General features: G+C 44.6%; 1 protein-coding gene across 4 annotated transcripts in view; it reads right to left on the bottom strand.

Annotated features, from left to right (window-relative positions):
- Window positions 1-18,076, bottom strand: part of LARGE1 (LARGE xylosyl- and glucuronyltransferase 1) — a 528,281-nt gene that overhangs the window by 265,764 nt on the left and 244,441 nt on the right. For all 4 annotated transcript variants that reach the window (XM_077914722.1, XM_077914719.1, XM_077914720.1 and 1 more), the window contains one exon: window positions 14,015-14,097. In XM_077914722.1, coding sequence (XP_077770848.1) covers window positions 14,015-14,097 — 83 coding nt within the window. The remainder of the gene's footprint in view (window positions 1-14,014; window positions 14,098-18,076) is intronic.

Below are 18,076 nucleotides of genomic sequence, written 5' to 3'. Positions count from 1 at the left end.
CACATAATCTAGCTCTGTGCATAGAATGCAGGAGGAGTTCAATAAATGGACTGGATTAAGTGATGGATGGTGGAGAGAGAAGGGGAAGGGAGGTAGACACATCATTTAGAAGAGGAGACTAGGTGAATGTGAAGTGAGGATCTGACTGAGACCATATCTGGGGAAAAGCAGCACGGAAGCTGAATCTAGAGGGATTTCAGGAAAAGAGATCTTAGAGAAAGGGGGGAAATGAAGGGGAAGATGCATAAGGGGACACTGAGGTTCCTGGGTTGGTGGTGATGTCTCCAGGACAGGGGTTACAAAAAGCAAGGCACATCAGAGGAAGATGAGGGGTTTGAGATTGGACACACCAAGTTTAAGGCGAGTGTAGCAAAGCCAGATGGAGCTGAATGGAAGAGTCTAGACCCGAAGGTGATTATCATCCAAGGCTAACCCACCATATATGTAACAGGTGCTCAAAGATGATAAACAGAGTAAATGAACAGAAGACACAAACAGGACTGCAGAATTTCTCCATGGGACCTAATGCCTGAACACTGCAGATTCTCCCATTAAACTATCTATACTCAAGGGGAAAGGGCCCTATAGCATTCCTTGGAAGCCCTACAACAAGTTTTCCTGTAAGAAGCTACCAGTTGGCCTGAGTGATGATTGGTGGTCATATATTTATCAGCCAATGACTTACCTGAAGGCTAAATGAGAGGTACTAGTCAGAGTCCTTGGGAAGACAGACGGTCCATTTAGCCCTCGGTGTTGGTACAACCAGCCTCCCTCTCCCGCAGGAGCCATGATGGAGGGCAGCCCCGGTGGCGCAGTGGTTTAGCGCCGCCTGCAGCCCAGGGTGTGATCCTGGAGACCCGGGATCGAGTCCCACGTTAGGCTCCCTGCATGGAGCCCGCTTCTCCCTCTGCCTGTGTCTCTGCCCCCCCCCCCATGAATAAATAAAATCTTTAAAAAAAATAAAAAAGGAGCCATGATGGAGTCTTACGCATCAAGAATGGATAAAAGAAAGCCTTCCTGTCAATTTTCAATTTTATCCACAATGGAGGAATGGCATAATTTTAGACACAGTGAAAATACCAAACAGACCAAGGTACGTATATTTGTTTCAACACAATCCTGCTATTCACGTGTCTCTGTCTTCATGTGCTCCAAAAAAATACTTGCCTCCTACTTAGAAGTCCCATGAATTCCTGTTTATCGTTCAGACTTCCCTTTGTAAGTTAGCTCCTCCCGGACACCTTCTTTGAGCTCATCCCTGTCCCTTTTTCCTGCTAACTTGGCATCTCATATAAAAAACATCCCAACCATTTCATTCCATTCCATTCCTTTCCTTTCCATTCCTTTCCTTTCCTTTCCTTTCTTTCCTTTCCTTTTCTTTCTTTTCTTTTTCTTTCTTTCTTTCTCTTTCTTTCTTTCTTTCTTTCTTTCTTTCTTTCTTTCTTTCTTTCTTTCTTTCCCTCCCTCCCTCCCTCCCTCCCTCCCTCCCTCCCTCCCTCCCTCCCTTCCTTCCTTCCTTCCTTCCTTCCTTCCTTCCTTCCTTCCTTCTTTCCTTCCCTTCCTTCCCTTCCTTTCTCTCTCTCTCTCTTTCTTTCTTTCTGGCTCCACACCCAGCATGGAGCCCAACATGGGGCTTGAACTCACAACCCTGAGATCAAGACTTAAGCTAAGACATCAAGAGTCAGACGTTATCAACTCAGCCACCCAAGCACCCCAAAACCTGTCTACCATTTCTAACATGACACTGTATAAGTATTGAAACATGTGGCTCCTTATCTCTACTAGGAGGTCTCTGAGGACAAAAACCACGTTTTCATCTCCATCCCTAGTGGCCAGAGGAGAGCCTGGCACATAATAGGTGCTCAATAAACACTTGTGCAACAAGTGTTTGGCCACAGGAGAAGAGAAAGCCAAAGTCCCTCCTTCCAGGTCACCATTAGCCTTACCATGAGAAGGCAACAACAGTCAATGGCATTATCTGCATCAATGCTTCAGAGCTGGGGACACTGCTCGAGAATGTCTGGGTCAGAGCCTTGGCTGTGTTAACTACTAACTGAGTGACCAGAAGCAAGTTAACGCATCTTTCTAGGCCTCAATTTATTCATCTTCAAATTAGGAACAGTAACAGTAAGTAAACAATATTGCATTGTAGGACTAAGTGATATAATATAAAGTGCCTGGTATGAAAGATTTGAATATATGTTAACCACTAGTATGGTCTGAGTGCTTATGGCATGCCCCCCTAAATTCATGTCGAATCCTAAGCCCTAGGGTATCAGGAAGTGGGGCCTTTGGGAGGTGAGTATGCTGTGAGGCTGCAGCCCTCCTGAAAGGGGTTAGTGTCTTTATAAAAGAAGCTTCAGAGAGCTCTCACCCTCCTCCCATCATAGAAGGACACAGGAATTGGCAGTCTGCAACCAAAAAGCAGTCTCCACTACCCCGCCTCCCTTAAGACCATGCTGTGCCATGATCCTAGACTTCCCAGTCTCTGAGACTGTGAGGAACAGATTTCTGTGGTCTATAAGCACCCCCCCACCCCCATCTCCAGTCTGTGGTATTTTGTTGTACCAGCCCGAGCAGACTACGACAGCCATTGTCAGTGCTAACTTATTAGGAAACTGTGATTTTTCTCTCCTGCTTTGCATTACTCTTCAAATGAAGTAATTTCAATTAGTTCTTCCATCCATAAAACAAAAAATGAGTTGAATGAAGAAACATGCAACAAAGAGCTATCAAGCAGTAAGTACATGTAAGGCATAATAGGGGTTTAGGTGATGCTGGAGCTGGGACTCTCTGCTGGTGCAGCTATCAATCTGGTAGAAGCAGAGAGAGAATGCCAATAACTACATAAACACTGGAACATGGCTGTGCCCTAACACTGGGCCACCTCACAGAGCTGCAAAGTGTGGGAATGGCACACCTCCTGGGGAGCCACCTGTATAGACTGATATGGACAGTAAGTGAAGGGTACCCCTAGGGTTGAATGGTGAGCAACCTGTACAAGTGTACAGGACAACTCTGCAAAGAGAAGCACAAAAGCTACAGGGGTGGAAGCTACTTCTCAACCGTGGAGCATCTACAATGTTTACATGGACTAAGTGGCAATTAAACCAGACCTTTAGATGAGAAGAGATGGGAGGAAGGAGGAAGGCAATACGTAGGATGTAACAGAATAAGGAAAGGAACAGAGGCGGGAAAGTACATTGCATATCTATGAAGGAATGACAGGCTTATTTGGGTGGATCATACAACAACATTTATTGGACACCTACTGCATGCCAAGAATAGGGAGAATAAAAAGAAAAAGTGCAAGTCCTAATGGCAGGGCAGGCCAGAGTGCGTGACTTCTTAAGATCCATGACTTTCATTGTCTAAGAGAAAGAGAGCCAGACAAGATTTGGGTGCTGAGCAGGAAGCGATAAAGTTGTAATTCGAGACATTAACCTGGCTACAGAGCTGAAGACAGACCAGCGTGGAAAGAGGAATAGGCTCGCAGAGGAGGATGCTGCCAGGATCTGATGAGGCTTTCCCCTTACAAGCTCTTGCTCTGGTCTATTTCAAGCAACTCCCCAGAAGGGAAAATAAATCCAGAGACACTTAGCTCATCTTTAGGGCAAAACTAGCTGTTTGCTTTGTTAAAGGGGTCCGTGTGCCTCATCAGAATATGCAAATACTGAATCAGAGGACACATCAGGGCCCCCCAGCCCAGGGGACCACTGAGACCCTGCCAGTTCATGGACAGTCTCACCAGCCCCATGCAGGCTCACCAGCAGCAGCTTGATCTCACTGCTGTGAGCAAGATGCTCAGAGCAGCTCTAAGCTCCACTTTCGGCACCATCATGAGAATGTGGGTCCTGTCAACTGTACCTCCTGGAGGCCACAGGAGAAGCACCTGAAAATACTGCCCAGACTACTTTGCTTCAAATTTCTGTACAAACCAGAATGTTTCCCTCAAGTTTCAATCTATAAATCCAACCACCAACTAGCTGGTCCTCCCTTCATGCCCACAGGCCACAGAGTATCAAGATGGCCTAATGACAACTCTCCTAACACCAGGTGACTAAGAAGTTGCGTAGTGTTAGTAACTTGTCTCTCCTCGAGACTGTAAGCTCCATGAGGATAGACATTTGCTCTGTCATTCACTGGGGTAGCCTAGCCCCCAAAACAACACAGGACCTATTAGAGGCTCCTAACACAGACGTGTCCCACAGAATTCCATGCCAGGGCTAAGGGCACACCATCTATCCAGCCTCACACAAGCTGGAAACAGGAGCATCATCAGCGCTCCTTCCCCGCCCACCTCCCACACCCCCAATCAATCCCACACCCTGGAGGCAGCCTAGTCCACTGGTTAGGAGCCAGGCCTTTAAAGCCAAATTGCCTAGCTGCTTCTCATCTTGATCTGTCACCAACTAAAGACAGGATATTGGACAAGCATGTTAGTCTTGGAGTCTCAGCTTCTGAATCCATAAAATGGGGTTGTTATTATCAAATTGAATTAAAGTGTATGAAGCACTTAGAACAGTGACCCCCAAGGAATATGGACTTAATGAATGTTAGCTTGACTAGTGTACCTGCTCTTTGGTGAGAGCTCACAAATACATGCTCCCCTTCTCTCCCTGTCTCTGAGCTGGCTCCCTCCAACAGATCCTCTGTCCTGTAAGCCCAGGACTCCCTACAAAATGATCACATAACCCCCTGTTCGTTGTCGGATGCATAAAGTCCCGCCTCCCGCATGGAGCTGGCAGGAGGTTTGATAATCTCATCCGGTCCACCTCTCCAAACACATGTCTTCCTACTCCCCTTCCACAGACCTGCACTCCAACCATTCCCTTCCCCTGATGTGCATGTGACCAACTTTCTCCTTCTTAAGGAATAAAGTGCCACCTGCTCAGGGAGGCCCTCCATGGCCGCTCCATCAAAAGTGCCCCCTCCCTCTCCAAGGGCTCCCCCCACTGCATTGCCCTATTAGTTTCTTCTCAGCACTGGAACTCTCTATATCAATCTGCAGGTCTATCTCCTGCCCGCTGCTAGAACGTGAGCTGTGTAGGGAGGAGTTTCTCTGCTTCCACAATGCACTTATCCTCCTGTTTTCTCACTCTACATGCCAGTGCTTGGCAAGGGCCTAGCCGTGGGTACAATGTCAGAGACTAATCACGTTTTCCCGCAGGCTCAAGTGCATGCTGCCTCTCTTCTTTGACCACCTTCACATTGCTTTGCTAACTGCTTCCAGCCTTCTGTGGTCAACGTAGATGTCACTGTACTCGATGAGGAAGCCATTCAACTGGGTCAGGTGTCCTTCTTTTATGTCCCCCACTGATTTCAGAACTCAAAACACAGAGGAATGCTATAGTCTACTAAATATTCACTTCTCTGTTCCCTGCGAGATGGGGTCTTGGCACTGGGACCTGTATTTTGTAAATAATCATGTCCCTGTATTTTTACTAGTCCCTGTAGATATAACATCCAGTAATTTTTTATTTAAAGAATAAATAAATAGACAAGTTAATAATCACCAAAGAGATCCAAATGTCCTTACAGTCTGACACAGGTATCTGGGTGTTACAAGCAGAGGCATTCAGAAAAAAATGTGGGAGTAAACCTTTTAGCATTGTATTGGGCAAGGGTCTCTTAGGCAAAAAACCCAAAGCACAAACAAACAAACTGGTCCTAATCAGAATTAAAAATGTTTGTGTTTCAAAAGATACCATCAGGAAAGTAGAAAAGTTAACTCAGAATGGGAGAAAATATTTGCAGATATTTATCTGATAAAGGACCTGTAACCATAATATATAAAGATCTTCTATAATTCAAACAATACAAAGACATGTAAGCTGATTAAAAACTGAGCAAAGGAGGGGTGCGTGGGTGGCTCAGTCAAACATTCAACTCGAGGTTTTGGCTCAGGTCACAATCTTGCAGGTTGTGAGACGGAGCCCCACGTCAGGCTCTGCACTCAGCGGGGACTCCACTTGAAGGTTCTTTCTCCCTCTGACCCTCTGCCCACTCACATGCTCTCACTCTCTCTAAAATAAATAAATTTGAGAAAACAAAAAGCCCAAGGAAAGGATTTGAACAGTCATTTCTCAAAGAGGATACACAGATGGCCAATAAGCTCAAGAAAAGATGCTTGACAACATTAGATACCAGGAAAATGTCAATCAAAACTACAAAGTACCACTTCACAGCCATCAAACAGCTAAAATAAGAGAACAACAAGTACTGGTGAGGACTTGGGGATATTGGAGCCCTCATTTGTCACTTATGGAATTGGAAGATGGTGTAGAGCTGTTTTGGAAATCGGTTCTGGGGATTTCTCCAGAAATTAAGCATAAAAAGTTAACAGCTGGTGAGCTCTTCAGCAGCCCTGCTCCTAGTTAGACACCCATACTTGTACACAAACCTTCACAGGAGCATCATCCAGAACTGCCAAGAAATGGAAACAACCCCAATGACCACTATGTGCTGAGTGGATACACAAAAGGTGGTGGTGCCATGGACTGGAGTATTATTGGAAACGCAAATACAAGAAGCATCGATGACCCCTGCTATGATACCGATGAACTTTGAGAATGTGGTACTCGGCGAAAGCAGCCACTCATGAGAGACTAAACAGTAAGAGACTCCTTGATGTGAAAGGTCCAGAATCCTCAAATCTACAGGCACAGAAAGATGAGGGACTGTCAGTGGATGGAAGAAGAGGGACACGGGGAGCGAGTCCTCATGGAGACAAAGAGATCTTGCTGAGATGATGAAAACAGCCTAACATTAGGAAGTAGTGATGGTTGGACAAGTCAGAGAACACTAAAAACCAATGGACTGTACTCACTTGAAGAGTGAACATTAGGTATGTGAATTAGATGCCAACACGTTCTCATCTGCCTGAGATGGGAAGTGGCCTGTTTGGGGGAGGGAAAGAGACCTGGTCTGCTCAGCTGTTTCTGGGCTTCTCTCTCCTGAGGGAGCTGGGCTATACAGCCAATGGTTTGCTGTGTCAGGAAGGCCTGCAGGTGTCAGGGCTGGCCTCTACCAGAAGGGAAACCCAACTAATGGGGGTGAGAAAAAGCCCAACCGTGCCCGCATTTGAGAGAATATCCTACTGCGCCCACATTTTGAAGAAATGTCCTGCAGCTCAGAACAGTGATAAAAAGGACTTTCATTCTCCATGTGTGACTTCTGAGTCTTATTTTACATTTAGTTCCTAATCAGGAAGGTAAGAAATAGTTTTAATGATAGGGTCCTCAAATTCCAAAATCAGTCAAAGGCCAAGGGCCCCACCCACACCCCTTGCTCTTTTGTTCACAGGGAGATAGCAGGAGTTAGACAGACATTAAGAATATATTTATATCAACTGAACTGCATCAAGCAAAGGAGGAGAACTTAGAATTTTTTCTTACAGAAAAAGATAATTTCTCGATATAGGATTCAATGTTATTTAAATTTATTTCTACAACATCTAAAATAGTCTTTTATACCAGTCATCAATTATATGCATTTTGGGAGCATTGATTTAAGCCCAGGAGCAAAGGCTTTTTTGTGAATAGGCCAGAACATCTTCATATACAACCAGTCCCACGTAGCTTGCCAAGGTCTGAACAATACAGACATTAAGCCTGGTCTATATTCAGACCAGATCACACTTTTACAACAAAGAAAGCAGCAAGTGCATGTTTCATCTTCAGCAGAGCCTGCAGACTTTGCTCATAATGAGCAATGCTCCTGCTGCCTCTGTGATTTCCTTAACTGCTCCCCTGTTCCAGGTTGGGATGCAATAAATATGGTAATACAAAGAGCAAAGATGATTAAACCCCAGCTTTCTCCCTGCTTTTCTTTCTTCTCTTGTCAGGAATGTGCCACAGCCCCTACAGGGCAATCCAGGGTCTGCTTTTATTAAAATATACAGGGACATCTGAGCTGAAATAATCCTTAATTATTAAGTTTACAATGGAATTGCAATTCTAGAAAAAGAAAGAGTCTGTGACAGTACCTCCAATGCTCAGTGAATCTGTTATCCTTAAGGATTTAATAGAACTCACTGCAGAAAAACACAGCAGCCGGAATGGGGGTTTTTCAATGTGAGCTCTTGGTTTGAGGGAGGACAAGTGGCATTGATAATGTGGGAACATTCAAGGACAAGTCTATATCACATCAGAAAAGCTTTCCATGAGAGAGGAACAGAGCAACTTTCTAAAACAAAACAGAGAGAGAGAGAGAGAGAGAGAGGAAGGAAGGAAGGAAGGGAGGGAGGGAGGGAGGGAGGGAGGGAGGGAGGGAGGGAGGGAGGGAGGGAGGAAGGAGAAAGAAAGAAAGGAAGGAAGGAAGGAAGGAAGGAAGGAAGGAAGGAAGGAAGGAAGGAAGAAAGAAAGAGAGAAAGATAGAAAGCAAAAGGCCTTGTGGCTTCCAGGCTTTGGCAGAACCAAGGTCAGGTCAGAATGTGAGGAGAAGTGATGACTCCCCAGTGACCTTGAACAAGCTATTTAACCTCTGAGCGTCAGTTTCCTTATTCATTTGTGAGGATAATGACAGAGGGATAAAGGGGTGATTACAGAGATCACAGTAATAACAATTCCCAATGTGGTCACTCAAAATGATGATGAAAAATAAAAAGAATAATGATACTCAAGATAGTAACTTTTCTCCCCGCCAGACTCTGAATCTAGACTGAGTGGGTACAAAGCGAGGTCTCTAGTAACTTCTCTTTGATCCTGAGCTATGACTTAACCTGTAGCTTCATCAGTTGTAAAATGGGGACAATCATACTACCCACCTCACGGAGTCACAAGAGCATGAAATGCATATCTGAAAAACACTTCACACAGAGAGCTAGGTTCGTATTTGTTCAATACACAAAACACAGAAACGTTTCACATAGAATATCTCTGAGGATAGTCCAACAGGGCTCTAAGACGTAAGGGAACAAGCCAAAGCTCTTCAGAGACTTCACTAGGGCCACCCAGCTCGTAGATGGTATGACCAGAATCAGTACCTACTTCTGTTTGTTTTATTCAAATCCTAAGTTCTTCCCGTCACGATCTAGAAACTGCTTCTATAATAAGTTTAAGCCTGAATAAGCAATAACACAATTAGAGGCAGATACTGGGCACAAATAGGCTGTTTTATCTTCCATGTTCTTCAGGGGCACAAGTTTTAAAAAAACAAAACAGAACAAAACAAAAATCCAGCTGCTTGATATGCAAAGTAAGGGAAATCACCCAACTTCTTCCTGCCAACAGGGCTGTAGAGTGTGAGAGTAAGTAGATCATCCTCGCAAACAAATATTAAATTTTTACAAGCTGGCCTGCCTTCCTGCCCAGGAGGTAAACACCTAGTGGCTACGTAATTTTTTTTTCCTCTGCTCTCTAAAAGCTCGGTTTCCTTGAAGAGCAGCTATACTTTCCAGTTTATCTGCAAATGGGGTTGGAGTTACGTCTCCCAATTTTTCTTGAAATAGTCTTCCATCTAGGTGACACAGACACATAATGTGCTATTTTTTTCTATTAGGTAAACCCTTGTTACATATATTTTGTATTGATTTTTTTCTCATCCACCCTTTTTCTTTATCATAGGGGTTGCATAATGAGATGACCAGAAATACATGTAAAGAGAAAACAAAAACAAGATCATTTTTGTTTCTCTCTCTCCACGCATAACACGAAAAACTCCCTTTTTACACAGGGTGTTGGCTAGTCTTCCTGCCCCTGGTATTCTGTTTATGTGCATCTGCACACATGTGACATATACGTGGCTTTGCTGACACCATGTAATAATATTATGCATATGTTTTGAAGTGTGTTGTCATTATATCATACAATTTGTCCATATGAGGAGATGCTTTTTAAGACCAACTGAGGACATGCTTTACTACAAAAGGGTGTTCCATTGTTTAGTCTTACTGTTTTTAAGTATTTTTCAAATTTTTAGGATCATAAGCAATAGGTCATTAAAAAAAGTATTTTCTGTAGCCAGGATTATCCTCTTAAGACAGTCCCTGAAGTTAGTCATATAGGGTCAAGGTCTTGGGCATAACATCATAAAACTTCTTCTCCAAAAGATTATAGCAATTTCCAGTTCTGGTAGGAGAATATAAGAGTGCCTGTGTGTCACTCTTTCACTATCTTTTAAAATATAGTGTGCCCACTGTCACCAGGCATACTGCAGAAGTAAAATTGATTTGATGAAACAAAGCAACCCTTAAATGAAAATTTGCTGAAAATCCTGTCTGGAGAATAAATCTAATTGCTGTAATTAACAGTGAAAGCCAAAAGAAGCATTCTACACCACTATTATTATATTATTATTAACATTAGAAAGGTACTTCATTTGCCAAAGTATTTTATAATCATGTATTGGTTAATCCCCATAACGTGCTTCGGAAGCAATGAAGCTATTTATAGCTGGACTTTCTGAGCGGAAAGTCTTTCAAAAGTCCTTTTGTCTTGATATCTCAAGTCATTATCACCAGCACATCAATTCACAGACATTCTCATTTGTAGAATTTCAAGGATGGGAGGGATTTAAGTGGTCATCTGGACCAAGATAAAGCAGTCACTGACGTGGAGTGCAGAAATTTCCTAATGCATACTAAGAATTTGCTTTCTTCTCAAATCCCCATGCTTCCACGAAAGCATGTCATGCCATCAGCAGCCAACTACAAATCTGCTATTTTTAAATGTAACATCTTTGTGCTACACAGTGACTGTAGGAATAAAAGTTTATACTCAGTGGGATTCCTTAGGGTTTCAGCAACTATTATTTGTAGCTAACGCAACAATGAGAATATTTATACCCAACAATACCAAACCAAACGTTTTCATGGCTTTAAAATTTGCCATAATTCAGATATAGCACAACTGAAATCATGCAAATCATGCAAATCCTCTTTTCTTAAAAAGGGGCTTCTTGGGGCACCTAGGTGGCTCAGTGGTTGAGCATCTCCTTTGGCTCAGGGTGTGATCCCGTGGTCCTGGGATTGAGTTCTGTATTGGGTTCCCTGCAGGGAGCCTGCTTCTCCCTCTGCCTGTATCTCGGTCTCTCTGTGTCTCTCATGCATAAATAAAATCTTTAAAAAGATTTTTTTAAAAATCTTGCCCCCACCCAATCAGGTCTTGTCTTATCTTGTTTAATCTGGACAAGAGATAACTCAGGAAAGGCAGGATCACTTCCAGGGTGAAGAGGAATCTACCCTTTTGCATGGCTGTTTGCATGGGGATCTGCTAGGATCCACAGATTGGAAAATTTTACTGCCCTAGAAATTACTACAAAACACCTGGTTTCAAGCAGCAGATGAAGGCTATAGAATCACAGGGAGTCTCAAAAACCACACAGCAGCAGCGGTAGTGTGGAAGGGCCATCTCCCCTTAAGACAGAAAAAGTGAGGTTGAGCCCCACTCGGTCATTCTTTTTTTGGTATTTCCATTTCCTTCTTAGATGTGCAACTGAAATCCCAGTGCCAACTGTGAAGAGCAAATAGGAGATGGGAGAGCCCCTACCACTAGCCCACAGTGTTCTCTACTCTGCTTACTCATTTCTCTCTTTTATCTGCTCCGCAGGGGATGGAGGGTGGAAGCAGGGAATCCCTCCCCCTCCTGGGTGGGGAGCAGACCTGCTAGCTGACCAGAGGCATAGTAGGGCACCCCAGAGAAACACCCACCCAGGTGAGTTCAGTAAAAACAACTGAGCTAATAAATTCTGTCTTCAACCTAATAAATTTTAGGGTGCACGGATTCACAGCAAAAGTTAACTGGCCTAGGAACTAAAGTCTAAAGAATTAAAATGACCTGTTGAAAATCACTCAGCTATAGAGTGGCAGGACCATGTAATCGAACCAGGTCTGAGCTGGACAGATTAGTTAACTGGTCGAATAAATACATCTTCGGTGATTTATTAATGAAGTTTCCCAGATTCACTAGATAAACAAGTTAACATTGAGCTTAACACTTGTGAAGTCCTTCACTAAGATAATGGGAATACAGAAACATTGGGCATGATTTCTGTCCCCCAAAGTCCCATATTCTACTACAAAAGACATAACATGAATAAATAAAACAAAACATACTAAGTACAATGATAAAAATGCACAGGGTATTATGGGCTGGGAGGAGGGGGGCTCTTGCTGACTAACAGGTACAGGTGGGCCTCCTGTTAGAAGTATAAGGAGTCTGCAAAGTTGGGAGGGGAAAATAGAGAGAGGAGAGAAGAAATGGACAGAGCAGCATGGTGAAGACAACAGGCAGGACACATGTGGGAGAGGGTGGAAGCCACAAGCAGGTCAGTGTTGCTGGAGAGTCAAGTTATCAACAAGGGGAAGAAAGAGAAAGCATGCTGAGAACGACATCAGGCAGGTCCTGATGGTCCCTATACCACAGTGAAGAAGTTTGATTCTCTCCCCTCCATGAGGAGAAGCCAATGAAAGGTTTGAAGAAACCAGATTTGCCTTTCTGAACCACCACCTGGCCTTAGAGGCTAGATCTGTGGGGACTGGAAAACCAAGAGCAGGAGAGAAAATATGCAGACCTCAACTGTGCCAGGTGCAGCAAGGATGAAGAGAAAGGGATGGAATTAAAAATATTAAGAGAGAGAACCCCCAAATTGATCATAGAGGGGCCAGATGGGGGTCTGAGAGAGAAAGGGGAACCAAAGGCCAGTTTCTTGCGTGGCTGGCAGGTCTGGAGTGCCCACCATGCCTCCCATCTCTGTTGATGCCACTGACAGCTAGATTCGGGCATTAACTTCACATTGATCTTCATTTAGCTGAGCTCTAAGAGCTTTTCATGGCTGTTCCTACTGCTCAAAGCCTTCTGGATCTTGGCTACAGCCATAGATAGCTTCATCTAAACCCTCGGTAAGAATGTTAAAGGACACTGGGTAGAACTTGGTAGAACTGGATAGAACTTGGTAGAATGAGCTAGAACCTAGGACACTTGGTAAGAATGTTAGAAGAGAGGACACTGGCTAGAACTACAAACTCAATTCTGGATACACCCTCGATAGGTCCAGATATCAATCAATCCAAACAGAGAAAACATAAAAGAAAGTTCCTGTAAAAGAAAAAAAAAAAAAAAAACAGAAGCAAATGACAGGAGTTTATTTTGGACAAGAGATAACTCAGGAGAGGCAGGATCACTTCCAGGGTGAAGAGGAATCTACCCTTTGCATGGCTGTTTGCATGGGGATCTGCTAGGATCCACAGATTGGAAAATTTTACTGTCCTAAAAGACAGGACTTCCTGATGGTCAGAGATGCCCAGATGTGGGACAGGCTACATTGGAATAGAGCAAGCAAACTCCTTTGAATTTGCTAGGGCTGCCCCAACAAAATACCACAGACTGGCGGCAGGGGGACGGAGTGGTGGTGGTGGTGGTGCTTAAATAGTAGAAACTTATTTTCTATGGTTCTGAAGGTTTGAAGTCCGAGACCAAGTGATGGCAGGGCTGGGTTCTCTTGAGGCCTTCTCCCTGGGCTGGTAGATGGGCATCTTCTCCCTTTGTCCTCATGTGGTCTCTGCTCTGTGTGACACTGTCTCCCCAACTCCTCCCCTTATCAGAACACCAATCATACTGGATTATAGCTCATTCCTACTGCCTCACTTTCACTGAACTACCTCTTTAAAGACCAGTCTCCAAATATAGTTCACATCCTGAGGTACTATGGGCTGGGGTTCCAACAGAACAATTTTAGGGGGACATCGTCCAGTCCATAACACAACCTGTCATTAGAGATGTGTAAACAGAGAAGGCTGGTGATCTCAGGCCAGGGAAGACAATGAAGAAATGCAAGCCTCAAATCTGGAGTGTCCCTGAAGGTCCCCTTAGGTCTAGGAGCTACAATTCTACACATTGTGGGATAGCACCTGATTGCTCCTGTTAAACATTATGAACCCAATAATATTCCCAGGGTGTCAGGCAAAACTCACATTTTCACAGCAGCTTTGACTGATGAGAAATGCTGCTCTTCTTTACCCTTCCCCCAAGGAAGTCACAGGCATGAGCCCGCAAAGGGCCACGGCCACACTTACCTGTGAAACAGGACAGACTTGACCAAGGTGACGACATCACGGCTGGCGTTATACCCGGCACAGACGATAGCAACGTGGATCGTCTGGGAAGCAAAAAAAACAGGGCAAACCGTTAGACAGATGGAAGAGAGTCTTCCCAGTGCTTCAGACCATGTGGAAAAGAAAAATCCCCCTTATTTCTTGTTGGGATCATTAGAAAACAAAGGGCATAGTCTGCAGCTGTGGAAAATAACTTGAGACCATTTTATTAAGGCCTTTTTAATCGGTTTATGGAGCTATCAACATTTGGAAACCATTAAGGCTCTTTGCAATTACATTTTGGGGATGAGAAAAGAGGCGATTGGCTCAAACAAGCAAACAGTGAGTCCCCTTCCCCCAAGCTGGGAGACCGTGACAACTGGTAACAAGAGAGAAGAAAGAAATACTTCCTGAAAGAAAGAACTGAAAGGGATTTTAGACTGAGAAGTGATGGCTCAGAGTTGGGAAATGTTCTTGCAAGACGTCCCAGGTGGTGTGCCTAGGTGGCTCAGTTGGTTAAGCATCTGATTTCAACTCAGGTCATGATCTCAAGGTCCTGGGATCGAGCCCCACATCGGGCTCCCTGCTCAGTGGGGAGTCTCCTTCTCCCTCGCCCTCTGCCCCTCCCCTTGCTTGCTTTCACTCTCTCTTTCTCAAATAAATAAAAATAAAATCTTAAAAAAAAAAAAAAAAGATGCCCTAGGTTAGGGGATCCTGACTGGGCACAGAGACCCATAAACATCTATGCAGGTTCATTACAACAAAGGCCCCAGCTGAGACATCATTCCAAGAACTGAGAGCTGGCAAGATTGAAGGGAACCTCATGGCGTATCTCATCTGAGCAGTCAAGAGCACAGGCTCCAGACACAAACCCTGGCTCCATCCTTTAGTCCAGGGGGAAAAAGTGGCATCAGGTGACACACAGTAATGCAAGGGCCATGACAAGTCCTACAGGATGTCATGGAGTACATAAGGGGATGATACCAAGAGCAGTCTATGGTGCTTGGCACAAGGCATTCCAATCACAGCAATGATGATCTCTAGAGCTGAACTTCCCAAACAGGGTCCCTTGGCACCCTGGTGTGCTGAAAGTGAATTACGGGATACAAGGTCACTCATCCCTTCCAGTGAGATCTCAAGGCTCCCAAGGCAGGGCTGGCTCCCTTGGGCTTGGCTGCCCTGTGAGCTTCAGCAACTTGATGAAGACTGAGAAGCCCTGCTCTAGAGCATCCCATACAGAAAGTCACCCAGCCTCTCAAGACAGCTCAAAGAATAAAAGGTTCATGTCTCCCAATGTTGTACCTTTTACCGAAGCACTGCCTTCCTTGAACTGAAATCAGCCTACCTCGCTCCGTCCTGGGAGTACTGCAGAACACATTTGTTCCGTCCAGCATCCAATACCTAATAAAAGGAAGTTTCTCAAGAGGGGCCCTCCATCTTCAGAACTACTCACTCCCTGTTATTCCAATCAGCCAGTTCAAAACGGTTCTGTTGACTCTATGTACTACTTTTACAACTTCCTAGGAGTCTATAATTACTTTAAAAAATGGAAAAAGAAAAGAAAAGAAAAGAAAAGAAAAGAAAAGAAAAGAAAAAAGAAAAGAAAAGAAAGAAAAGAAAAGAAAAGAAAAGAAAAGAAAAGAAAAGAAAAGAAAAGAAAAGAAAAGAAAAGAAAGAAAAAAGAAAAAAGCAGGTCTGACATCCTAGTCACTCCCCTACAGGCTTTCAGGGCAATGACCTATGGTTCCCAGGCCTACTCCACCACCCCACCCAAGACATCACTGAAGGAAGTTTATTCAGGCTATGACAGGTGAGATTCCAAACCTGGAATAGAGATTCTGAACCTGGATAGTACATCAGAAACACCTGAAATATTCTTGAAACAACCCTGTGCCTCATTCCTACCTGAGACCCATTGACTCACAATCTCTGATGGCCAGGATATAAAATTCTTCTGCTGGAAGGCAGTGGTTCTTGATAGGAGGCAAAAGTCGCCCCCTTGCCCTGCCCAGAACATCTGACAAAGTCTGGGGGTGTGCAGGGCTACTGATATCGAGTGAACAGAAGCCAGGGATGCTGTTCAATACCCTACAAGGCACAGGGCAGCCCCCACAAGAGAGAATTATCCTGCCCCAAAAGTCGCAGGGCTGTTGGGAGGAAATTTGGCTTTCAGAAAGAAGAAGGGGGGGGGGGTGGTAGGGAAACTCAGACCCACGAGCTACCAGCCTGACCTAGTCTCGCATAAAATTAGACCATATTGTGCATATCTTAATTTCTCCATCTGTAAAATGAAGACACTATCGCTTATCTCTGGATAATATCTCCCAAAGACTCAGGATGAAAGACTGTAATGCGAAATGCAACTGTCACCATTTAAATCACAGAGGAAATGAATAGGAAAACGCTTGCACGCAGGAGACATAACCAGGAAGGGAACAAGAATGGATAAAAGCTGAATCAGGCTCTTTGGAATCACAAATATTTAAACACGCGGCCTCTGAGATATCAAACTTTGTCTTGGCTTCAGGGTTCAGGGGCTTTTTTAAATGGGCCCATTAAATGTAAGCACAAGCGTGCACATTCTCAAACATTTTACATAATTTTCCAATCTCTTTAGTTTCATCCAATACACCTGCCACCATGAATAAATTCATCATCTGGAGCCGTAGCAGCACGGCCCTGTTACCCAGGAATGCAGAAAACTGGAGCACTGTGGACCTGCTCTTGGAAGAGTTCTGGATGGTTCCAACTTTTGTGGGGACAGAAGCAAATGCCAAGAATGGGATGGGGGTTGGGGTTTGGGGTGGAGAGAACGGGACAGAGATGAACGTTCCTTGAAAGAGCAGAGTCACAAATATGGTCTCACCATCACTTGGTTTCGAAGCTACAAAGTCCATGTTTAAAGTGTTTCAGGGAAGTGACTTGAAGATGACCAACGACCTCAATGACTCTCATCAAAGTGAAGGGTCTGAGTATCAGATTCAGTGACCACTGACCACTCCCCAAGCCTTCCTCCCTATATTTTATATAGATATCATACTCTCCTTAACCGGTCACAAAGGTCAGATGGGGGTTGGCAGTGATCATATTTGCTCCTCCAACCTCACTCTTAGTCTTCTCTAATTTGCTCTGTACCTGAGCACCTGACCTTTACAGCCTGAATAACTGGGTTCCCACTAGCTCTGGTTTCTGGTTGAATTTGGCCCCTGAGAAGCCTGAGGGAAGGCACAAAGACAAGTCAGATCCCCCACACCTTTCATAAACCTTCTCCCAGAGTTCTGGCTCTCCTGGGCTCTACCTGCCTCACACACCATGGGCACAGGGGTTGTAGTGACTCCCTCCAAGGGGTCCCACCACCCTCGCTGGCTCCCAGGCCTGTGCCCTGCCTTAAACCCTTCCCAGCTCCTTTGAGTGTGCCATTAGTTTCCTTCTAGGGCCTGGCCAGTTCCAGTGACTCTTCCTGAGCCTTACATTGGTCCTGGTGTCTGGAAGGGAAGCACAGAGGACTCAGAGGCATTCATACATAAATTGCTGATCACTAAGGTGAAACAAGGCAGAGGAACACCAACAGAGCAAACTTGAGAATGCCTAAGTTGTATTTATAAATTTTAAGCATTGACAAAATTCTCAGACACGTGGATCACAGGTTCTTTCCAAGGAAGCCCACAGAGCGTCCCGCTCACTCCCTTTAGTCCTGACTCTGGAGTTCAGCACACGCCACACGCTGCATCTGAAGACATGACATAGTTGAACTAAGGTCAAGTGAGCAGACGTTTACTTCTAGGACTTGTAGAAGGATTTAGGCATGACATGGGCATTTTCAGAATCCCCGACATGCCAGGCACTGTGCTGTGCTTGGAGGACAGAAAGGTGAATCAGTCCCCCAGGGTCAAAGGAAGAGGAAGAAAGACACCAAACAGACAATTCCATCAGGTTCCTATGATGGTAAGCTCAGTGTCCTCGTAAACCAGAGTAGCCTGCCCCGTCTAGACCAAGGGGATGCCAGGCAGCTTCAAAGAGCAAAGGTGACTTGACCAGGGCAAT

This window comes from Canis aureus, chromosome 11 (genome assembly GCF_053574225.1).
Source record: "Canis aureus isolate CA01 chromosome 11, VMU_Caureus_v.1.0, whole genome shotgun sequence".
In the NCBI taxonomy this organism is placed as follows: Eukaryota; Metazoa; Chordata; class Mammalia; order Carnivora; family Canidae; genus Canis; species Canis aureus.
This window is presented reverse-complemented; position numbering and strand designations above follow the sequence as displayed.